Below are 25,716 nucleotides of genomic sequence, written 5' to 3'. Positions count from 1 at the left end.
GCCATATTGGAGTGGTTTTGAAAATGTTCACAGTTGACGTCTCGAGCTGCGATCTAGAGTGGAGTCTATTTCACTCGACTCAAAAAAACACAAAAACATTTCTGGCTCAGACCATAAAATTGTTGTATTCGGTCTAGAGGTAACAACTAGCTCTTACTGATAATTGTTCTGGAACCCATTAGTAAATAGTACCAAATCGAGTATCTAAAGATTATTTTGACAGTACTAAATAAGGTTCTAAAAAATGTTATTCTGAACATTCGTTCTGGGTTGTCAAAATGATTTGTACTTGTTATTAAGCTGTACCCTACTAGAAATGATACCATATTGTTTGGATCTGAATTACTGAGACACTGGCAGACAGTTATGAGCTAGAGAGACGGACAGGTCATGGGAACAAAACTGTACGTCATATCAAATGGTAAACGATCTCTCAAAAACAGAAATTTAACTATCCCACTAGTAGAACCTCCTGAAGTTGTCTCTTAAATAACAGGTCAGTTCAGAAAGAACATGTACAGAACTGAGTTTCTATACCGAACATCAGTATCCGTCATAAGGCAGTTACGATGAAAGGGTGCACCATGGGATCTCGTCATTTAGACCTGTGTCAGCTGTTTTTAATTTGTAAATCCAGCGTTGTTCAGTCCTCAATAGAAATCTAGGATCTCCATCGTTACGTCTGGGTACTTGTAGAACAACCCACCAAAGGTCATTAGGACCGTGATTCGCTTCTAAAAAGTGTATGCTCAGTTTTGTAGTGATTCTCGAGCATCTAATGTTGCTACGGTGTTCGTTAATACGTAGTTTGACTGGTCTAGTCGTCATACCTACGTATTGTAGATCACATGGACAGGTTATCAAGTAAATGCAGTTCCGGGTATTACAATTCGTATGTTGGGTCAATCGCCATGAACCTACATGTTTCAGATTTAGAATGTCTACCTTTTTAGTTAAGGGACAAACATTGCAAGAACCACATGGATAATGTCCGGAGACAGGAGGTAAATTCCACAGAGTGGACTGCTCATGTGGTTTATCGTATACAAATGGTCGTGTATGGATCACCATGTCTCTGATATTCGGAGATCTTTTGAAAGAAAACAATGGTTTATCCAGAGGGACCCCTCCGCTCTGTAGAATGGTCCACCGTTTATTAATAAGTTTTTTAAGGGTGTTGGACAGCGGGGTATAAGTAGATACACAGGTCAGTCGTGTTAGGTCGTTCCGTGTAGCAGGTGCCAGTAAAGCATCACGGTGGTTGTTGCGGGCTCTTTTATAGGCCGGCTTAATGACCTTAATAGGATAGTGTCGTTCCTGTAATTTAGTTTTTAATTCATCTGCTTGTCGTTCAAACGCTTCTATCGTAGAGCAATTCCGGCGTAGTCTCAAAAACTGGCCAAAAGGTAGGTTGTCACGTAAAGCTCTCGGATGATGGCTCTCATAAAGTAACAGGCTATTCCGATCTGTAATTTTGTTAAAGGTATCGGTGACCAATTTACCTTCCACAATTTGAATTCTTAAATCGAGGAACGACACTTGTGTGCTGGAGACATGAGCTGTGAACTTTAGAAAAGAATCTAAAGTGTTGATCCAGTTGATAAATGGGTCAACTGCCTGTAGGGGTCCTTGCCAGATAATCAAAATGTCGTCTATGTAACGACGCCATAACTTGATGTTGTCATAAAAGGGATTAGTAGATGGTAAAATGAAGAGTTTTTCAAACTGAAACATGTATAGACATGCCAGGCTAGGAGCGAAAGTGCTACCCATAGATGTACCTCTTATCTGATGATAGAGTGAGTCTTCGAATTGGAAGAAGTTTTGTGTCATAGCCAGGTCAGCACAGTGCATTATAAAGTGTACCGGGGTCGGGGAAGTCCAAGATTGATGGAGAAGAGCGGACTCGACCACTTGCAGAGTTGCTGCCTGGGGATGTTTGTGTATAGAGATTCAACGTCTAAAGTAATCAAAACCTCGACCCGTGTAGATAAATTGATAGTCTCTATGAGATTGAGGACATCTTTGGTGTCCCTCAGATAGGTGCTCGAACTCTTAACTAAAGGTTGCAAGAATGTGTCACAAAAAGTGGAGAGTGGTTCCAGAAGTGAGCCAATGCCTGATACTATGGGGCGACCAGGCGGGGGTAAGATCCCTTTATGGATTTTAGGTAAGCAATAGAAGTAAGGTATCCGGGGGTGACTGGTAGTCAGAAAATCAGCTTCCTTAGAAGTGATCCAAGCGTTAGATTTTGCCTCGTTAATCATACGTGTGATCTGGGACTGTAGATTGTCTGTAGGGTCCCGTTTTAGAGGTGCGTAGTACGTGGAATCACTTAACAAGCGAAGACATTCTTGTCTATAATCGGTTGTATCCATAATCACAATGGCCCCTCCCTTATCAGCTGGCTTAATTACTATAGATGGGTCTCTCGATAGAGTTTTAAGAGCTTCACGTTCTGGGCCAGGTAAGTTCACAAATGGTTGTTTAGGCATAACCTGGTCAAGATCAGAAAGGACAGCTTTTTCGAAAGCCAAAACTTCACATGGAAGAGAGTGTGCTGGGGGCATGAAGGTAGAAGGTTTTTTTAGGCCCGAGTCGTTGACGGGCACAGGTTCGGGTCGATCTTTAAAGAAAAAGTGGAGTCGAACTTTTCTAAAAAATTGAGATAATTCACAATTTAGACGGAAGAAATCTTCCTGAGGGGTTGGCACGAAACCTAAGCCTCTATTCAGGACTTTTAATTCGTGTTCTGACAATTGCCTATGAGACAGATTCACCACTAAATCTTTGGAGGAGCGGTCTTGTTCTGGCTTCTCGTGATCATCTGTGGTTCCTCTCGTCCCCAATGCACTCTTCTGCCTCTTCCTCTCCTTCTGCCTCTGCCTCTGCCCGGGCCGCGGCCTAAAAAAGGACCGTATGGTGGCATCGGGCGGGGCTGGAAAAAAGGATACGGAGGTTGCCAAAACATCGGTTGGTTATGAGGGTACTGATGAAAGTTGTAAAAAGGTTGAGACGAACCCTCATCAGTACTCCATCCGTCTGAAGATGAGCTACTACTATAGTAACGTGGTTTCTGTTTGTTAAAAGTTGTTGACTCATCTGATGATCGAGATTGAGTATCTGTTTCAAAGTCATCTTTGATATATGGATACACCTTCTCCCGTTCAAACTTGCCTATATCTTTTTGGAGTTTGGAAATTTTCTGCTGAGTAAGGAACTCTTTCGTATCACTAAGTTCAGCATTAATTTCCGAAAGGCGGCTCTTAAAAGCCGCTAACGTCACTGTGGTTTTGATGGAGCTTTCTACACAATTAATCTGAATAGTAATAGATTCAGCTAGTCGTTTTGAAGTGTTGATAATCAAAACCAACCAGTCACGGGTGCATTTCCATGCCACCTGGGCCCAGTCTTTCCTGAAGGCCAAATCATGCAGGAAAATCCTGGGCATGTTGGAAACTAGTAACCCGTTTGGTGCAATATTTGCTCTTAAATATTCAGTCATAATAGTCCCATGCATGATGGTTTTAATCAGATCACGTTTGAGCGAAGATAATTTATCCCAGTCTTCCTTCAAGCTACCTGAAGGAACAGTACCTTCATGAGCGAGGATAGACGGGGTCTGTAAAATAGCTGAGACAACGTCGTCGTCAAAGCTGAGGCCTTGGAAATTATCCATGGTCAATATATATACCTAAATATATTAATGATTGGTCCCACAGCAGGTCTGCTGTACAAATTGCTAATAAGAAAAGATTTAATCAAAAGTCAGAACAGCGGTTGAATAATCTGCAACGCTGGGTACAGTCAACCATATGCCATGATCAAATTAGAAAGAGCGGATGGACTGCAGCAGAATCTGTCAAATATCAGCCTTGCAACGGAAAGATCGATTAACACTGGGGAAGAGTGAGTGACATCCCAAGCATCCCCGATTCCAGCCAGCACTTCTGCATCAAATGATGGATGTTAAGTAAACATAAAATACCAGGAAAGTGGCATTTGAAGAGTGTCTGATCCCTCCGAGGTCTTTTAGGGCTATTGATAGATAACAGATATTTACTGTTGTCCAGTTCAATAGCATTTGCATTTTAAGAACTTCAGGAGGCAGAGTGGCCCAACTTGCATATGAACCCCTAAACATGGGCCTAACACTATATATTTACCCTCTATTCAACATGATCAATGTAGTCTGCCTACCTTGGACTAGCCACTTTGCAACCGTAGAAAAAAGATTGTACTTGATTTGACCGATACAAACCTATAAGATCTTGGCTAGATGAAAATTATTTTTATTTGCTGGCGTTTGGCACTGAAGAATGCGGTTTTACATGTTTTTCCTTATACAGATTTTAAAGTGTTACAGTTTTTTGTGTTTTGCGTAATGATAATGTATTCATCTAATGTGCAATGGATTATAACATACTACTAAACACAGATCGCTGCAGTCGATGCATTACTGCAGTGGAGCTCCTACTTTAAGAAAACAATGTTAAACGGCGATTCTTATAACTTTTAATCGGCCTGAGGGTCGACTGGGAATGCACTGCTTTTTAAAGCCCAATAAATGGATATTTTTGAAGACCATATGAAAAGTGTTGTTTGAATAATGGTTGGAGACTTACATAGTGAAGCATTAGACTAACGTAACCGATCTTCTCCCAAAGTAGAACTCTACTTAAGCTTTATAGGCCGTACACTTGGAGGACCAACATCTCATGACACCGGCCTCACCTCTCTCTCTCATTTGATGCCAAAATGAAGTACGAGGGATTATTTTGAAACGTATTTCCAAGAAACCATTACTTGTCTTCTCTGGCTCTTATGCAGTGGTAAGTTCAATAGCAGAAAAGATGCGTAGTGTATCAAAATCGACTCCCCCCGCCGCTTAAATCATCAGGAATTAAAGAACCAGATGCGTTCAGGTGCATAAATTACAAGAAACTGTTCGTCTCCTTCCACTTTACTCTGAACTGCACCTGAGCAAAATACAGTATACTTCTGATACGACGTGCTTCTATCAGTATATGTATGCCCTCCAGGGAAGGTCGACTGAGGTCAGTTTAGCTGTGATGCATGAAAAAAGAAAAAGTACACTATTCCAGGTTGTGCAGATCCCATTCAAGTTAGGACTGCAGTTATTAGAATAAATTGTCAAGGGGGCATTTCCCAAAAGTGATTAATACCAGGAGTATGAGTGCATTCTACGATTTGCATATATTTATAAATGCTTTGGAGTACATATAACAGAAAAGAATATGCCTGGAAATAACACAACTTAAGTAGTTTCCCCATTGTATACCTGTCAGAACTACCCTAAGGCTGAAGATTATTAGCCAAGCAGCACATTCGCATAAGAAGGGTTGCAGTATAAGAGCATCTGGAGGTTTACCTTTTTTGCCACATGGAAAACAAGTTGTTTGTTTTCTGATACCACACAGGTATGTGCAACATAATCCATCTAGAATAAGATTCCTTAGATGTAGGTAGCCCTGTTCGAATGGGACCATTTGTGATTAAAAGTTATCTAAATGAAAAAAAGTGCCTTTCTAAGTCTTCGCTTGTATAATGGTATTTCCACTAAACATGTTCAGGTTTTTAGAGTACATGGAAATCCGAGACAACTTTACCGAGAAAAGATAGAAGTGTTTTCATCTCTATTCGGAGTGGAAGACTGTACAAATTGTTAAGTACATTGGGCTAGACATGTTACATGGCCATGTTCGGAGTTACCATTGTGACGCTACACATAGGTATTGACCTATATGTAGTGTACGCGTGTAATGGTGTCCCCGCACTCACAAAGTTCGGGGAAGTTGCCCTGAACGATGTGGGGGCACCTTGGCTAGTGCCAGGGTGCCCTCACACTCAGTAACTTTGCACCCAACCTTCACCAGATGAGGGTTAGACATATAGGTGACTTATAAGTTACTTAAGTGCAGTGAAAAATGGCTGTGAAATAACGTGGACGTTATTTTACGCAGGCTGCAGTGGCAGGCCTGTGTAAGAATTGTCTGAGCTCCCTATGGGTGGCAAAAGAAATGCTGCAGCCCATAGGGATCTCCTGGAACCCCAATACCCTGGGTACCTAGGTACCATATACTAGGGAATTATGAGGGTGTTCCAGTGTGCCAATGAGAATTGGTAAAATTAGTCACTAGCCTGTAGTGACAATTTTAAAAGCAGAGAGAGCATAAACACTGAGGTTCTGGTTAGCAGAGCCTCAGTGATACAGTTAGGCACCACACAGGGAACACATACAGGGTATACTTTATGAGCACTGGGGTCCTGCCTAGCAGGATCCCAGTGACACAGGCAAAAACAAACATACACACAAGTAAAAATGGGGGTAACATGCCAGGCAAGATGGTACGTTCCTACACCCACAGGCAATTAAAAAAAGCTGTTCTTCAAATAAGTTCTAGAAAAAATAGCATATCTATAGGCTTCGAAGGGGGACCCATGACTATGGCGTTCTGCTGTGCTGCGATACCACGTTACTCTGACAGCAGATTGCACAGCTCCCATCTTTGCTTTCATTTCTCCAGTGCATGACTAAAGGGGAGAGCCACCCTATTCTGACCAGTCATAGTTCGAATCAACCTACGCTCAGGGTAAGCGTATGCTTCACTTGTGTGCATGAGTTTTTACACCTAAGAATGCTCGGAAGTGCAGTGTGTTCAAGAGTGGTTTTACAGTGATTTTTGCTCTTGGTTCACTATTTCACCAAGTTTGGTTCAACAGAGATTTTAATGGATCTCCCTACTGTTTGTTTCCTACTAATGAGAAGAAAGTATTTGCAGTGCCTACGCAGTTTGGGTAAGTGTTCTACCTTTAAAATGTAATAAGTCACTTTACTTTTTTAATGTCTCCCTGTGTTGTAACTGTCCTCCCCGCAGGTTTATGTCGTACCGAAGAAATCCGGAAAGGTGAGAGCATTGACCTCATTTGACTGCATGGAATGAAGAAGCAGTAAGGCAGGGATGTGACACCGCAGACGCCCTCGGCATTTCATTCCCGAGCAGTGGTTGGGTCGGCGGTCCGCTTTTCAGGCCGCCGTGCTCACAACGGATCGTTTTGCCTGTTTGCTTCCCCGCAGCGTGGTCCGATAGCCCAGAATCGGGTTTTGGGCATCACTGTATTCGGAGTTCGGCCTGATGGATGCCGCTGGGTCACCGCGGCCTCCCCTCCCATGTTATTTTCAATTACCTTATGAGTTGGACTGGAGGCAATTCTTCTTCTTCTACGCCATGTCTTTTTGTCTGCATGCACAAGTTCCCTTTTTCTCTTTCCCCTTCCAAGATGGTGCCTTTTTCCTGTTTTTCCTATGAAGGATTCCTAATCCAAGATGGAATTTGCTTTATTCCTGCATGTCACTTCCTATCTGAGGGTATATAAGGCATCAGATTCTTGCTTTCCTTGCGTTGCAACACTTCCAGTTGGTGGTGGTCTTCACTCAGGCTTGCTCTTTTTTTGGAGTATCCGTTTGCTTCTATTTTCCTGCAGTTCTTGAAGTTCCTAATTCCAAAGTCCTGTTTTCCTGATGTTCAGCTTTGTTCCTACTTTTAGGAGCTCCTGTGTAAGAGGTTTTTCCCCACTTGGGTTTTTTCTCTGGGACTCCTTCTGGATGGTACGGACTGCTTCGGCGTAACCCTCGTCAGCAGCACTGTGGCTACCGGAAGGGGTCACCCCTATCTCGGCCAGACTAGAATGTGTAAGAAAGGAGGCCATACTCCAGGTTCATCAGACCAGAGCAGTAGGAGAAAAGCAGATTGTGACAGATTGCAACGCCCAAAAACCTAGTTTTGCTTTAAGATTCTGCAAAAGACGTAATGGAAACGGCTCAGTCGCTGAGCCATACAGGGCAACAACAAGCCCAAGAATTGCAACAACTACGTGCTGAAAACGCTGCAGTGTGACACGCCTTAGTCTCTAGAATCTCAGACGTTCTGACCGGCTCCACTACTACACCACGTTTTTCTGGAGATCCTAATAAACTAAGAGAATTTCTTGACTCCTGGACAGTTTATTTTGCATTTCGACCCTCTCAATTTACTCAAGACAAGACCAAAGTAGGACAATTAATAGTGCCCTGTCTTGTCCAGCTTTAGCCTGGGCGACTCCTTTGGTAGCCACAGAAGATCCACGGTTGTCTAGCTATACCGCCTTTGTTGATGCCTTCAAACAAATGTACGAGTGACCTAGATTGGAGTCAGCTGCAGAAGAAGCCTTATGTGCCATCCAGCAAGGCAACCAGGACGTCCTACAATTCATTACACGCTTTAGGAAATTGGCGGCAGCAACCACTTGGGCAGAATGCACCCTTGTCACCCATTTTTTGCAGGGGACTACGTGACAAAATAAAAGATAAATTAGTACATTCTACTCAAGTGGATGATATGAAAGGACTAATGGACTTAGCCTTATTCATAGAATATCATTTTTGTGAACGTAAATTAGAGAAACAAAAGGGTTGTATGCAATCACAGGCGGGAGCCACACATACAGTGGTACATTGCTTAGAAGAAACCTAATCTGAGACCCAAATACCTTCTGAAGATGAACCCATGCAAACAGACGTAGCCCGTGGTCTGCTACTCGATACTGAGAGTGAAAATAGACGAGGAAAGGGATTGTCTCTCTATTACGGCAATTCCGGTCATCTGATTCATGCCTGTCCTACCCGTCTTGCTAAGTTGACGGGAAACACCACCCTCCCGTCTTCTATGAGAAGAGAAACCTTCCATATGTTCCTCTAAAGAAAACACAACAGCACTCTTAGTTTTGCCTGTCGTATTGCTGTTACCTAATAATCAGGAAGAAAAAGTATTGTCACTGTTAGATTGTGGAGCCAACGGTATAGATCTTGATGAGAAATAATCTAAAGAAAAGGGAATCCCTTGTGTGCCTAAAGAAGCACCTGAACAGGTCCATGCGGTTGATGGTTACCATCTGGCTTAGGGACCAGTCACAGACACAACATCTACCTTATGTTTACAATTTGGGAAACATCAAGAGTACATTACCTTTCACTTAATCTCTTCCCCCAATCATAGGATGATATTAGGTATACCTTGTTTGACACGCACAATCCTTATATCAACTGGGTAACAAGAACAATATAACTCTGATCCCAATTTTGTCAACATTATTGGTATCCATCAGAAACTTATTGGTCCTCAAAGAGTATGGTTTTCCCCTCATAGGGAGGTAGCTTGTTCTATTAACACTGTGAAAGGGGTACCTAGCCATTACCTTGAATATGCAGATGTGTTTCAGAAACCAGAGAAACCAGTTTTGCCTCTGCATCAAGAATATGACTGTGGTATCCCTTTGGAACCTGGAGCAGTGGTTCCTTTTGATAGAATGTACTCACTGTCGGAACCAGAAAAATAAACACTTAAGGAATATCTAGAGGAAAACTTATGTAGCGGGTTGATTACTCCCTCGTCCTCACCTGCTGGGGCTAATCTTTTCTTTGTACCAAAAAAGACAAAAGAACTATGTCCCTGCATAGACTTTCGTGGATTGAACAAGATCACCATAAAGGATAGGTGTCCTTTATCCCTTATTAAAGATATTTTGGAAGCTGTCAGAGAAGCACAATTTGTTTACTAAATTGGACCTCAGGGGAGCCTATCATCTCCTACTGATTAAAGGGGGAGATGAGTGGAAAACTGCCTTTCGAAATCCCTTGGGTCATTTTGAATACCGGGTAATGCCTTTTGGTTTAACAAATGCCCCATTTTTTTTCCAGAGGTTCATGACCTCTGTATTTTCGGATCTCCTAAACCAAAGCGTGGTTATATACCTAGACATCATGTTGTGTAGCCATTTTAGTTATAGTTCCATACATATTATTTAGCAAAACTAGGCCTGCCGCTGTGCACTTTAACCTAGATATATTTTATTCAGCTTCATTTATTACTTTAACAATAGCCACATTTGCGCTCTTGTTTTATTTCTCTCTATCTAGCTGTTCTTTGCCTAGGTCATCACTGCGTTCTTAAACAAGACATTTCTTTCGCTCTGTGCTTTTCTCAAGGCTGCAGTAAGATAGGTTGCGGTAGTAACGCTTTGTCCCTGGTGTTCACAGAAACATACACATCCTTACGTAGGGACATTTTCTCAGAACATCAGCTGTTTTATTATAAAAACACTTCTCTGTCCCATACACGTTAAAGGGAGATTTCAGCCAGATGACCACAACTGTATGCTGATTGCTGAACGCTTCGCTACAGCTGCTTATGTAGACTACAAGCCTCTTGCTCAGGTATGAGGGATGATGTCTTCCCAGGGGAACCTGAAGGGCAGAACTAGAGCTTAACATGCTGTGCTCTAACATAGCCTAGATAGGAATTATTTTAACGATTTTAATGACAATATGGTAGCGTTATTTTTATGCTTTACCCTCCTCGTCACAATTTTAATCCTGTCATGCTTTATCATCCTGGTTATTGCAGTACATGTTTTATTATCTAAGATGCAGTTGCTTCATTAAAACCTTATTGAAATGTATACTGCCTCTGATTGTCCTTGTATATGTGAGACTAATGTAAATGAGAGAAACGGATGCGATCTGAGTGACCACGATTTCCCTGAGGAGTCAATTGTGTCATGCGCTCGGCTGCCCAATCATCCCTGCTCTTGGGTGGAGATGAGGCACTGCTAGTTAGCCGGAGTAAAACACAGATTAGGCCGACAGGTGTCACCTGTAGTGGGTTCAGACTCAGTCCCCCACAGTGCAAGTGATTCTGCCGCCCAAATCCAGTAGAGTCATGAGAATAATGAGAGCCTAAGCGACAGTTTATTCCATCCATCCAGAGCAACATACAGAGTAACTCAAGTCCTGGAAAGAATCAAACAAAACCAACTGTATTGCAAACCAGAAAAATGTGAATTCGATAAGACAGAGGTGAAGTACCTGGTTATCATATCAATCAGACCGGTATTGCTATAGATCCAGAAATTGTGCAAGCTATCCTAAACTGGCTATCCTAAACTCAATGCTTCTTGGGTTTGTCTAGATTCTATCTGTAATTCATAGTAGACTTTGCTCACCAAAGAAGTCATATTACTCAGACTCTTAAAAAATAAAACCTAAGAAAAAGGTTTCTGCTGCACACGGACAGCTTTTCAGGAACTGAAACATGCCTTTTCACAAGCTCCAACTTTACAGCATCCCGATACCACAAAAAGATTTACTGTAGTCACAGATGCGTCAGACAGAGCAACAGGAGCCGTTCTATTACAAAGACAAGATGATGATGGATTAGAACAACCAGTCTTCTATTTATCACATGTACTGACAGATCAAGGGCGTAATTACTCTGTATTAGAACGAGAACTACTTGGCCTGAAGACAGCCTGTAAGGAATGGAGATAATTCCTAATGGGCACTAGAGAAACCTTCGAAGTCAGAACAGATCAAAATCTTCAGTGTATCCGCAATTTCCAATGACGAAATAGCCGTCAAGCCAGATGGGCTTGCTTTTTCAATCAATTCAACTTTGTTATTACTTATACACCTGGGTCTCAGAACATTGTGTCACATGCCTTATCACGCCTATGCTTTTCCTTCTCTTTCTGGTCCTATGCTTTTCCTTCTCTTTCTGGACAGGTCCTGGGCCTTGGAGAGGGGGCATGGGGGGAGGAGGTTGGGGGAGAGGATGGCGACCTACTGTAATGCCACAGGCACCTGTGGCCCTCTCATTATCAGGCTGTGGGGGTCAGCAGTCCGCTCTTCGGGCAGCCGGGCTCAGCGCGGACCGTTTGGTGGGCCATGGCCTGTTTGGTTTCCCGCAGCATGGTCCGATAGCCCAGGATCGAGTTTCGGGCCTCGCCGCGTTCGGCGTATGGCCTGATGGATGCCGCTGGGTCCCCGAGCCCTCCCCTCTATGACTTGGAGTGGAGGCAAGTCTTCTTCTTCGGGCCAGGTTTTCTTCTTCCCACGATTCCACTTTTTTCCCTGCATGCACTATTTATCTTTTCCTTTCCAAAATGCTGCCTTTTTCCTATGGAGCATTCCTAATCCAAGATGGCGTTTTTCGTTCTTCCTGCATGTCACTTCCTGACTATGGGTATATAAGGCACCAGATTCTTGTATTCCTTGGGTTGCAACACTTCTAGAAGGTGGTAGTCTTTGCTCTGGCTCGCTGTTACTGTGGAGTATCTTTTTGCTTCTCTTTTCCTGCAGTTCTTGAAGTTCCTAATTCCGAAGGCCTGTTTACCTGCCATTCAGCTTTGTTCCTATTTTTAGGAGTTCCTGTGTAAGACGTTTGTTTTTTCCTCTGGGACTCCTTCTGGAGGGTACGGACTGCTTCGGTGTAACTCTTGTCAGTAGCACTGTGGCTACCGCAAGGGGTCACCCCTATCTCGGACAGACTTGAACATGTAAGAGTCCAGGTTCATCATACCAGGGTGGTAAGAGAAAAGTAGATCATGGCAAGGGACCGCAGTGGTCCTGATGAAGGCCAGAGACCTGAATGGGGTTTTTGAACGGCTGAAATACGCTAGCATAGTTACACATGTGGATGAGGCATATCTCACATAACATCCAAAGCCATGGTGATTTTAATCATATATGAGGTACCTATAATAAAAGTAAAACCGCTGGGTACATCTCAAGATTTTTTTATCTTCAACTGAATCCCTGTGATTATCCAAGATCCATTTAGCTAAGAACTTCTGAAAACTGTGGAGTCCACCATGGTGGGATTCCGCTACCGTGGGTGTGGAATTTCGCCTATGATGAAGCACGCCACCATGAGTTGTGGGTGAAGCGAAATCTCCAAAATCTTTTTTGATTCAGGTGGAGCATTCCCCAGACTAAGTTGTAGTGACCTGGCCATTCGTAGTGTTATTACCTATGACCTTTGCCAGAGCTATATTGATCTCCCATGGGGGAAATGGTCTTTTAACTGGACAAAAAGAATTGTAATGCCTTCAAATAAATCATTAAATTTTAACCGCAGCAACTTTATTGCAACAAATTTGAAGACTTTGCTTGGCAAGTAGGGTCCGACGGGGGCAGAAGATAGGCCTTGACACCAAAATAAATGTGAGTGTCATATATGAATTAGAGTGGTTCTTGTTTGCAAATTAGGGCAGTTTTAAACTTGTAAAGACACAGTGTATAATTGTTTGCCAAGGTATGGAAGACTGAATGGATTTGAGCTTGCTGCAGACAATGTTTGCTTTAATATCATGGAAAGCAAAAACAGCACAGCAGAAAATAATACAGGCCCACATACAGCCACAAAAACAGCCCACACACTGACCTGTCAGGCCAGCCCCTCAGGCACTGCTTGATTGATCTATAGGATAGTCCGACTCAGTTGGCAAGATACATAGGCAAGGAAAGACTAGCCACTTTCAGGAAAGTGACTGTGTTGGGGTTTCTCTTACAAACCAAATGCATACTCTTGTTTATTCAGGTGCAGGTGGTCATGGATCAGTGATTTTCTATCTCTTTTAGAATGCATGTCTTCTCTTTCTTGGAGATTCCACTGGTATTGAAGACTCGTGCATCCAAGGTCAATGATGGCAGACTGATTGATGAAGAATCTATCCCTGCAGTTTGGATATCAAGCTAGTTTTATATGAAAACTGTGTGTGAACTCTTGGTCATGCACAGGAAATCGGTAAGTTACCAATCTCTCAGTCCCTTGGGTGCAATCAGAACCAGTCTTTTCAATGGTGCATACTGACCGACACTGGTGGCCAGATGTAAAAAAAAAAAAAAAAAAAAAAATCCTGACCATTTCAATATAAGAGCTTTGCTCATCATACGCAGTGGTGGTAACGGGAGCTGAAGTCTGAATATTTCTTGCTTTCAAGTGTGAAGGAGAGATCTATTTATGAAAACTGTCACAAAAAAGTCATTCTGTAGCAATTCATCATTTAGGGCATTGGTTCTTAACCTCTTGCATTCCAAGGACCCCCACTGAATCACTACTGGAATCCGGGGGCCAACACTGAATCATTACTGGATGCCAGTAACCGTGGCATAAACAATTTATATTGATTTGAACTGAAAAAAAAACAAATACAGAACAAGCATTCATCAAATAAATACACAATTGATTCAATATTTTATTTAACTTACAAACAAATATAAAGAAAGTAAACATTTTAACTGAAAGGTTGGAGCTTTTCTAAATTTAATTGAGGCCAACCACTGTCCACTCTATAGTCTGTTCGATGCACTTTCACTTTTCCCACCAATCAATCTGAGGATACTAACTTAATTTTAAGCCTCCAATTTCAAGTCCTTTATACTTACAGAATGGTTTAAAATGTTCAATTTTGCTTCTTTACCTATTTACCGTTTATTTAGCCGCTGGTATTATTTAATTTTCTAATCAGTCACAAACCCCCTGAGTATCAATCAGTCATTGTCAGAGCACGCTACTCACCCTTATGGTCTCAAGGCGATATGGGTTGTGTCCTCAGGGTTCAGTCAAAGAGCCAGGTTTTGAGGTCCTTCCTGAATTGCGGTAGCAATGGTGACTGTCTGAGGTGGAGAGGTAAGGTGTTCCAACATTTTGCCACAAGGTAGGTGAACGATCTTTCTCCAGCCGAGGGCTTTTTTATGTGAGGTACGGTGGCATGCTGGGAGGAGCAGAGAGGTCTGGCAGGCGAGTACCAGGTGATGCAGTGGTTGAGGTAGGTGGGTCTGAGGTTGTGGAGGGCCTTGTAGGTGTGTATGAGAAGTTTGAAATTGATCCTCTTCTTAACAGGGAGCCAGTGGAGGTCTCTCAGGTGTTATGTGATGTGTTCCCATCATGGGATGTTCATGACGAGTCTGGAGGCGGCATTCTGGATTTGTTGCAGCTTGCTCAGGTTCTTCTTGGTGGTTCTGGAATAGAGGACGTTGCTGTAGTCAAGTCTGCTTGTGATCAGGGCATGTGTCACGGTTTTGCAGCAGTCGCTAGGGGATCCATCTGAAAATCATCCGTAGGAGTCGGAGAGTGTGGAAGCAGGTGGAGGCGACGGAATTGATCTGTCTTGTCATGGTGAGCGATAAGTCGAGGACGACGCCCAGGTTTCGTGCCTGGTCTGTGGGGGTGGGGGGCTGCCAAGTATTGAGGGCCACCAGGAATCATCCAAGGCTGAGGAGGATGGTCCCAGGATGAGGATCTCGCTCTTGTTGGAGTTCAGCTTAAGGCAGCGCGCCTTAATTCAGGCGGTGGCTGCTTCCACCCAGTCTGTGAAGTTGTTCTTGGCTGTCGAGGGTTTTCAGTCAGGGATATGATCAGCTGGCTGTGATCAGCATAGGAGACGATGTTCAAGCTGTAGTTCCTGACAACAGGGGCGAGCGGGGTCATATAGATGTTGAACAGCGTGGGGCATCAACAAGGATCCTTGGGAGTCTCCGCAGATCATTTCTGTAGGCTCTGACAGGTGTGGCAGGAGCATGACTTTCTGCACTCTGCCTGCCAGGAAGGAGTGTATCCATTGAAGGGCCTTGCTGCATATTCCTGATGTGTGCATAGAGTGCGGTGGGACACCGTATCGAAGGCGGCCAATAGGTCTAGTAGGACGAGGGCTGCTGTTTGGCCACGGTCGAGGAGAGAGTTGATGTCATCTGCGGCAGCGAGCAGTTCTGAATCCTGATTGGGAGATGTCCAGGATTTTGTTGTACTCGTTGTGTTGGCGGAGCTGATCGTTGATTGCTTTAAGCCACTTTGGCTGGAAAAAGCAGCAGCAAGATGGGGCGGTAGTTCTTGAGATCTGTTGGGTCAGCTGTGGGTTTCTTAAATAGCAGCAGGATCTCAGTGTGCTTCCAGTCCTCGGGGAAGGTGGCTTACTCTAGGGAGCAGTTGATGGTCTTGCAGAGCTCGGGTGCGATTGAGGCACTGACCTTGTTAAAGTTGGAGTGTGGGCAGGGGTATGTGGGGGCTCCAGGGTGGATGCTGCTCATAATGGAACAAGCCTCGTATGTCGTGAGGGGGGTCCATGTGTGCAGGATCCGGGGGAGTTCGGTGGATCCTGGTTAGGGCGTTGCTGGTAAGTTCGGAGAGTCTTGGGATCCGAAGCGGTCATAGATATCGTTGATTTTCCAATGAAAGAAGGCGGCTAGTCTGTCGCAGAGGTCTTGGGATGGAGGGATGTTAGTGGTCTCAGCTTGTAGTTTGACAAATTCCTTGATAACGTTAAAAAGTTCTTTTGTGTTGTGTGTGGTGGTGTTGACTTTTATAACCCTTTCAATAATCCCTAACAGGGATGAATTTTACATTGCACGTTTTGTGTCATCTTCCATTTCCTAGGGACATTTGCATTTTTCAGCTGTTGTGTTTCTGTGGTGTTTCCCATACAACATACGACTTTTGTACAGAGCATACTGTGAATTGAGTCACCTCAACGTGTCAGGGTGAGATCAGGTTGAAGGTGTGTGTTTATGAGAGAATACAGTTAAGAGAGCTGAAAATGAAGACAGTGTGGGCTTTGCGCAGTGCCCATTAGTGGATCAAAAAGATATTGAAACACATTCACATTCACACCTTGGCCACCCTTCAGAATGCAACAAGCAATTATAACATATCTGCCTCCTTGAGAAAGTATCTGAAAGCGGTACAAAGCTTTTGAAATACTGACAGAGTAAAAGGAAGAGAACATATAATGCCTACAGATGAGAGGGTGGGTTGTGTGTGTGCAGGGGGGAAATGGTGAAGTGAAGGAGAAGAAAGGAAGTGCATGTAGTAAGAGAGATAAAAAGGTGAGCTGAAGAGGAAAGCCATAGCGTGTGAGAGATGCAGCCAGAGAATACTGAGAAATATTTGGGGAGAAAAAGGATGCACGTGCCTACTAGAGTGAGAGACTGCAGAGTAAAAGTACTGTGAGGGAGAGAATAGAAGTGATTGAGAAACTACGAATACCACTCACTATCCCTTTAACAGACCTTATTAATGTTTATTTCACAGTTTCATATTTTCAGAACTGAAACATTTTCAATTTTAATTATTGGCGACAAACTCATTGTTATATATCTGTATGTAATTACAGAAATCTCACTGTGTGAAGCACAGCATTTCAGTCTACATTTAATCCACACCCTTACTTACACAGGCCATGCCTCTTGGAAGATTCTTTGGCCACACTCCATTTTTCATCCCACTTAAAAGACTTAAAGCACTTCTGGTATCTCGGTTTCTGTGATTTGAAATGAGTTTGATAAACAAATGCTTTCCTCCAAGCCCAATGTCTTCAAAATGTCTGTGCCTAACGTCATCTAAAGCATTTCTTCATCAGTGGGTAGCCCAAATATTGCAGAGATAGAGAAATGGAGCCTAGTGATTTTCTACTAAGTATCTGCTTTAAGGTCTTTCAGTACTAGCCATGATCTTGTAGGTGCTAAGCCATTTGTACAATCATGCAATGCCAAATTCTCAGTCAGGTGAATCACTTATGATAAGATTTACTAACAGAAGGATTTTGTTGAGCACCTCTTCAACCTCATGCTTTTAGTAAGATCCTCTGTGAACAATAAGACAGATGAATACAGCTCTATCACACCAATCCAGTGGTGATTCACAAACCTTCCAGGCAACAGACATTAGACATTGTTCATTCTGCAACGTGGTGTAGGTGCTAAATGACACAATGAATGCCTCCTTCTTACTGCCAAAAAAACATGAGTCTGAATGTGGAAATTAGTATCAAGTTTAGAAGTTCTAAGTTTCTTCAGAAGCCTAGGTGTAGCTGTCTTCATTGTCAATGCAGTCAGGACCTTTTCAATATCAGATTTATGAAGACCTGGAAACAGTGAGAGGAGTGCTCTTGATCTTAACCTAGAGAAAAGAGTATCAATTAAGACAGATGTTGATACCAAGAGGATGTTAAGTTTTGCTGCAAACATGCCAAGGATATAAAGAAATGTGCCCATGTCACACACCAGTGAAATTCTTGACAGGTAACTCGGAGGAGAAATAGGGGTACATTATGTTGTGTATGACAGTGTCAGTTCTGTTACATCTAAAATGAGTGATTCTCCTCTTTGAAGTAGAAGATCTTGATGTAGTGTGCTTTTTTGTGACAACTGTCTCGTTTATCCAGAGAAAGTAGTCCTTTGGATGTTATGTTTCCACCCTCTAGCCTCATAAGGTCTGCCATCTAGAGTTTCTGAACCCTTTATGAGGAAGGCACTGAATGCTACTCTGGAGGTTCTGCCATTACATTGAGAGTATCTCCCCTCAAAGGAAATTTCCTTAAGCATTAGGGATAGCTGGGAACCTCAATGCTAGAATCCAGATTGATAGAAGTGGTCCTCCTAAATTAAAGAGTCATGTCGCTGAGGCATAGGAGTTGGTAGTGGTCAGAAAGTGCCTCAATGTGGATTGTTTTAACCTCCATTGGTTCCATGTGGAATGTTTTAACATTGAATGTTTTGATATCAAAGTATATCTCTGTATTGATGTGACTCTTGTTCATGTTGATCTCCTTGACCTTTAATAATGAGTGGGAATAAAGCAATTTCTCCTCACAGAACTTTTCAATGGATTTACCTCTGTAGGATTCGAGGAAGACGAAATCATGGAAAAAATTAGAATAAGCACTTATTGTGACTTTTTTCTGGACTTTCTACTCCATGGCCGTTGCCGGCTGCTTCATTGCGTCCTCCTATCCTTCTCAAATTTGCATGCCTTCCCTGTTCTTAGGTGCCCTTCTGGATATTTGCTGACAAACATTATATCTTCACATCTTCAGGCAGGCAGACCACATATAGAAAATATGAGTGAATACTACATTTAAAGACATCAGTCTTAAAAATAAAATGTTTTATTTTTTAACAATGTTACTGGTCGTTGCTGAAAGGGCTACATCAAAAGTTTATGACTAAAAATGAAAACACCAAAATGGGGAAATATCTTTCTACCCCTTCTGAAAAACAAATTGGGGGTACTTTTCCACATTAACTGTAATACTTACAACTTGACATAGTCATAAGTTTAAAGAACCAGTGATTGTCAGAAAAGGTATTGCCAATGTTTGCGAGAGCATACAGTTTGTACTTACACATATGTACTATAGAAGGAGTCTTAGATGTAATCCTTCTATGAACAATATCATCTTTTTGTTGGAGATTGTTAGAAATTAGGTCTTTGGTTGGCAGTCAAGTTACCCCCTGTCCAAGCAAGGACCCTCACTCTAGTCAGGGTAAAGGAGAATCCCCCTCAGTTAACCCCCGCTCACCCCCTTGGTAGACTGGCACATGCAGGCAGGCTTAACTTCAGAGTCTAGGTGTAAAGTATTTGTACCAACACACACAGTAACTCAGTGAAAACACTACAAAATGACAACACAGGTTTAGAAAAATAGAAAATATTTATCTAAGCTAAACAAGACAAATTACAAAAATCCAACATGCACAAGCCATCAATTAAAAAGCAAAAAGAGTCTTAAAGCCTTGAGAAAAGAGTAAAAACACTGTTAGCGTTGAAAAGTACCTGGGTATCGTCAAAATAACACGCACAGGCGAGTATGTGTCGAAAAAGGTAAGCGGTGCATCGATTTCTCACCCGTGGGACCTTGCGTCGTTTCCCCCTCTTGGGTCAGTGTGCGTTGTTTTTCCTCCCCGCAGGAGAGCGATGCGTTGATCCGGGCGGCACTCAGGTCCACGCAGACGTTGTGTAGTTTTTCTTTCCCCAGGAAGGTTTGCGTCGAAAATCCTGCCGCACGGTATCAGCATAACCGCGCAATGTGGGTTGCGACATTATCAGCCTCCGTCAGCGGGTGTTGCGCGTCATTCTTCTAGCTACGTGCGTCGATTTTCCAGCTGCAATGCCGGTGGAGTGTTGATTTCAGTTGCGGAGCCAGCGGCGCATCGTTTTTCAGCCGCGTCTCGGAAGGTGCATCAATATTTTCCCTGCACGGCGGTCTGTGCGTGGATTTTCAGTCTTGGTCTGCCAGCTTCACCTTCCAAGGCCCCAAGAACTGGATAGGGCACCACTTGGCAGGGCCGGAGTCTCAGCAGAGAGTCCAGGTGCTGGCAGGAGAAGTCTTTGGTGGCCCTGAAACTTCAACAACAGGAGGCAAGCTCAGGACAGGCCCTTGGAGATTTCTTCACAAGCAGGAATGCACAACAAAGTCCAGTCTTTGTCCCCTTGCACAGGCAGAAGCAGCAACTGCAGGATAGCTCCACAAAGCACAGTCACAGGCAGGGCAGCACTTCTCTTCAGATCTTCTCCAGGCAGAGGTTCCTCTTTATGTCCAGAAGTGATCTAAAGTCTGTGGTTTGGAGTGCTCTTCTTACACCCATTTTGGCCTTTGAAGTAGGCCTATCTCAAAGGAAAGTCTCTCGTTTGTGAAATCCGGCCTTGCCCAGGCCAGGCCCCAGACACACACCAGGTGGTTGGAGACAGCATTGTGTGAGGGCAGGCACAGCCCTTTAAGGTGTAAGTGACCACACCTCCCCTCCCTTCTAGCACAGATGGCTCATCAGGATATGCAGGCTACACCCCAGCTCCCTTTGTGTCAATGTCTAGAGAGAGGTGCAAACAGCCCAACTGTCAAACTGATCCAGACAGGGAAACAGGCAGAGTCACCGAATGGTTTAAGCAAGAAAATGCCCACTTTCTAAAAGTGCCATTTACAAACACACAAGCTTAAAACCAACTCTACTAAAAAATGTATTTTTAAATTGTGAGCTCAGAGACCCCAAACTCCACATGTCTATCTGCTCCCAAACGGAATCTACGCTTTAATCATTTTTAAAGGCAGCCCCCATGTTAACCTATAAGAGAGATAGGCCTTGAAACAGTGAAAACCCAAATTTGGCAGTATTTCACTGTCAGGACATTTAAAACACATAAGGATATGTCCTAACTTAAACATACACTGCACCCTGTCCATGGGGCTACCTAGGGCCTACCTTAGGAGTGTCTTACATGTAAGAAAAGGGGAACGTTTAGGCCTGGCAAGTGGGTACACTTGCCAAGTCGAATTGGCAGTTAAAATCTGCACACACAGACACTCCAGTGGCAGGTCTGAGCCATGTTTACAGGGCTACTGATGTGGGTGGCACAACCAGTGCTGCAGACCCACTAGTAGCATTTGATTTACAGGCCCTGGGCACCTCTAGTGCACTGTACTAGGGACTTACTAGTAAATCAAAAATGCCAATCGTGGTAAGACAATTACATACACATTATATACAGGAGCACTTGCACTTTAGCACTGGATAGCAGTGGTAAACTGCCCAGAGTAACAAAAACAGCAAAAACAGAGTCCAGCGCACAACAACCTGGGAAACAGAGGCAAAAGGTTAGGGGAGACGACGCCAAGGATGAAAAGTTTAGCAGAGATACTGTCAACATCATTGTTATGCCAAATGAAGGAAATTCCTTGCTTGTAGGATAAAGCAGAGCACCAATAAGGGATGCTGTTTGTCTACCGGTGGAGGGTGTGGAATGAAGTAATTCTGAATTACTTTCACATAATCAAGTGCTTGTGAATCAGAGTAAATTCGAGCCAATAGAAGTTCAATTACAAAAGTTGGCCTGATAGAAGCATTTCACGTTTGCCTGATAGGAATATTTCACAAACTTCTACAAGAACGTGTCATAATCTTGCAAATCGGTACCTCGCATTCTTGAATAGATATAACCTAACAATCTGAAATTAGATGGCATATTGTTGCTATATTTTGAAATTTGATGGTTAAAGAACATGTAAAAGGGAACAAATTCCCACTGTCTCATCTCTAATAGCTTTTGGTAAACAATCATCGAATATGCCATCACATTACATCTTTGTTAGTAAAAGTGCTAGTCATTAATTATGACAACCACGTAGATTCTAGCTCAGGCCACAAAAAATGATCTCATTTATTTAGGAGGATGCGCTAAAGCAAAATCTCCTGTAGTACTGATGGTTGTTGTGCAATGCATAAGGCTTCTTGAGACCAGAATTAAAATCCGCCATACAAACATTAGTGGTCTACCAACATTTTCGCCAATAAGTGGTGGTTAATCCACTTGAAAAAGGAGGCATACCTCGAGAGCAGAAATTAAATCAAGAATTTGCCAGGATTTACACTAAAAACCTGGTACAGAAAAAACATGGCGATTAATGATGCAAACTAACAACCAACTCTGATAAAAATCTATCGAATTGGACAGATGAGGAATTAAACATTAAGCGTAGCTCAAGGCCACGTCAGGGTTACTTAGCACTATATAAATGCAATTTAAACACTTTGGTCTGGGTTAATTGTACTGCAGGATATTTTGCCATCTGCACTACAGCGCTTAATTAAACAGCACTGCTGTTGTGGGTGGTTAAATGCCTGTAGGCACCATGGGGAGGGCAACGGGAAAAAGGGGGCACCAACAAGTGTAAGGTAGAGGTAAATCCAAGGACTAAAGGTGCAAAAGTGAGGAATTTACTCACCACGCTTCATTATCCAACATGTCAGATCTGGCACATGAGCCAAGTTGGGGAGTGTTGCACGTGTTGCCCCTAATCCAGGGAATTCTCTAAATCACCCCCATTCATTGGGATTGAGAATGGAGATAGCGTACCTCTTCAGTAAAAGTATATTTGCAGTGTTTTCACATATTATAGGCAGACATCAGATTGGAGAATTACCACCACTTGTGCAAGTTACAGCCACAAAATGTCTAAATATGAATACATTTGCAAACACATTCAGATAAAATTGCAATTTCTTTGTTTTCACAATATTTCTATCATTCCGACTTAAAACAAGGCCCTACAATTTTTCAAACATTTTTGTTCCGCTATCATTCTAATAACTTACAAAATAGGAGAGAATATGCTCGCAATGATAGAACTTACCAAGGTAAACAAAGTATGGAGAGATGATGCCCCCCAATCTGGAAGCCATTGAGCTAGCCCCGATTCCCATGTTCCTCACTACAGTCGGGTAGAGCTCAGACGTGAAGACGTACACCATTGAGAAAGCAGCCGTGATGCCAAACTTTCCCAACATCACCAGAAAAATGGACAAGATGAAAAGGTCTGGTGGAGTTAAATACATAAGTCTGGGTAAGTAAGTCTGAATACCTTTCAGTGTTACAAACGAGCGCAGAATAACATTATTACAGTGATATGTGGCAAAGCTTTCCTTAGACATAACAAGTGGCACGGAGATCATTATTACAGCGGACACCACTAGCAGGACAAATAATAGGAGTCCATTGACCTTTATACTTTTATAACATGTCATCAGTGACAACTTAGAAACTTCTTCATAATAAACGTCCAACCTTCTGAAAAAAGTTACAAAGTACACTGCATATCAGGTTTTTTGTTTTGGCCCACTGACAGCCTTAGCCGTCTTGCTAGTCTCGTTTAATAAAAAAAAAAACATAAATAAAAATACATACCTACAGAGAGGGGCTTTTACCCCTCACCTCTTATTTCAGTGGTCTTACTAAGTACCATTCACCTTTTGCTTTCGCCCATAACAACATACAGCGTGGGCCACTTGGCAGCACGGCATTTTGTTTGTTTACAGTTCAGTGCAATTCAGAAGTGTCGAGAACGAGAAGAAAAGGAGTCTCTACCTTATCACTCGTGTGTGCCCTGGTCACAACTTCCACTGCAATCTATCCTTATAATCATGTGAAGCTGTCAGTTGCCAAAACAGCCGGTAGACACCCTAGCTATAGCTTCTTTAGTTTGTCAGGCATCCACAGCGCTAAGCGATGTATGTGCAGAACAGTGATCCCCGTCAGAACTGAAAAGGGATGCTCCTGTGCAAAATCACTGCGCCACGCATGCATATCGTGTCTACAATGCAACACACTGTGCATATAAGGAAATTACGGCGGGCCATAGGTTCCTGCAATGGTGTCACCATCCCAGTCTCGCCGGAGTAATGTGTGGTTATTTTGGTCCTGCAGACTTTACTTTCGTGCCCCTTTTTCACGTTGAGGTGAGAATATTCCGCAATCACCCCAAACCAAAATGGCCACTACAGCGCAAGGTGTAAATTGCTTTAGCTTCAGCAACACAAAAGGATGATGGACGGAGTGCTGAACAATGCAAACCATCACCCAGAGTCACAGATCTGGGTTTAATCCATGGTTCTTTTGCTCACCATGCCACCCTAGTTTGGACCCAGCCATATGCAAATCAGTCTTGACCCTGTTCCTCATGCAAACAGTCCAGCCCAAACTGTCAGGCCAGGTCCAGAAACAAGCATCCTGGGACCGGTTTCAGGGTATTACCCTTCATCAGCCAGGCTAGCTTGAATCCAGTGGCACAGTGAGCAAGGGACCCACGTCTGGGCATTCCTTCCCACTTTAGCAACACAAAAGGATGATAGACGGAGTGCTGAACAATGCAAACACTCATCCCCAGTCACAGATCTGGGCTTAATCCATCGTTCTTTTGCTCACCATGCTACCCCAGTTTGGACCCAGCCATATGCAAATTGCTTTAGCTACTGAACCAGATATTTCACCCCAAACCGATGTGACTGCCACAAAAGGGGGGGTAGGAGCGTACCACTTCCATTTGTTCCCTTCTCTTTCTTCTGTCTCTAATTTATTTCAAACATCTTGCACGTCATCTTCCTCTATGTACTTAATATAGAAGCACTGTGTATGCCACTTTGTAGTTCTAGAAGAACTAGTTACCTACCTTCGGTCACGCTTTTACTTGTGGACAATGTACCTACCTGCAGATTTCTCAACTTTTTAATGTCCAAAGTATCATTCTGGATCCGGGAATTTTTCGATAGCTCTCACACGCTGGTAGTGGGCATCAGCTCTACCGCAGCATCGCAGGCAGCCTCTTGAGACGTCACTGGAGCCCTAAAGCAACCCTGTTGGTGTGTGGACATCAATTTCCATTCATTTTTTTGTGCGCCTTCGATGCAAACAGCTGAAAACAGCATCTTACTATGATAGGTGCAATTTTCAGTAAACCTTAGATAATGTAAGAACAAGCCTATTGGTATATCCAGGCATGCAACTGGGAGGGTGGGTCAGTGAGGAATCCGCAGGTAGATAAAGTATCCACTCAAAAAAGTGTCACAGAAGGTAAGTAACTTGCTTTTCTGATGGATACTTTTACCTGCAGATTCCCCACCTTTTGAATAGCTTCCCCAAGCAGTCCCACACCCTGAGGGTGGTGCACGGCTCGATACAAAAAAAGCCTGCACAACAGATCAAGCGAAGTGACCGTTCCTCATCACCATGGAATCCAAACAATAGTGTTTCACAAAAGTGTGATGAGATGACCAAGGTGACGCTTTGCAAATATCTGCTATTGGTACGCCTCTCGCCAATGCTGAAATAGAAGACTAAGGTCTGGTAGAATGAGCATAAATACCTTCTGAAGGCTCCTTGTGTGACAGGGCTTGGCAGATCTTAATACACAGGATAATCCTGCTTGAGAGTGTCAATTTGTGTGCTGTTTTACCTTTCATTTTACCAATGTACCCCACAAAGAGCTAATCATGAGGTCTGAATTCAAGTGTCCTGTTCAGGTAGAACCTGCCAACTTGTTTGGGATTAAGGTGATTAAACCTTTCCTCCTCTTTAGTAGGACGTGGAAGAAAGAAAGTGGAAAGGGTGATCGATTGGGCTAAACACAAGGGGGTAACCACTTTACTTAAGAAGGCAGCCCTAGTTCTCAACACCAATTTGACAGAAAAAAGACAAGGTGAAGGGAGGTTTCACACTCAAACCCTGAAGCTTGCTTACCCGTCTAGCCAACGTGATAGCAACGAAAAAGACTGTC

At 43.2% G+C, this 25,716-nt stretch overlaps 1 protein-coding gene across 2 annotated transcripts in view; it reads right to left on the bottom strand.

Moving 5' to 3' along the window:
• Positions 1 to 25,716, bottom strand: part of LOC138304579 (organic cation/carnitine transporter 2-like) — a 405,840-nt gene that overhangs the window by 127,195 nt on the left and 252,929 nt on the right. For both annotated transcript variants that reach the window (XM_069244749.1, XM_069244750.1), the window contains exon 8: positions 22,801 to 22,983. In XM_069244749.1, coding sequence (XP_069100850.1) covers positions 22,801 to 22,983 — 183 coding nt within the window. The remainder of the gene's footprint in view (positions 1 to 22,800; positions 22,984 to 25,716) is intronic.

This window comes from Pleurodeles waltl, chromosome 7 (genome assembly GCF_031143425.1).
Source record: "Pleurodeles waltl isolate 20211129_DDA chromosome 7, aPleWal1.hap1.20221129, whole genome shotgun sequence".
Taxonomy (NCBI): domain Eukaryota; kingdom Metazoa; phylum Chordata; class Amphibia; order Caudata; family Salamandridae; genus Pleurodeles; species Pleurodeles waltl.
Note: the sequence above shows the minus strand (reverse complement) of the source record. Positions and strands in the feature narration are given on the sequence as shown.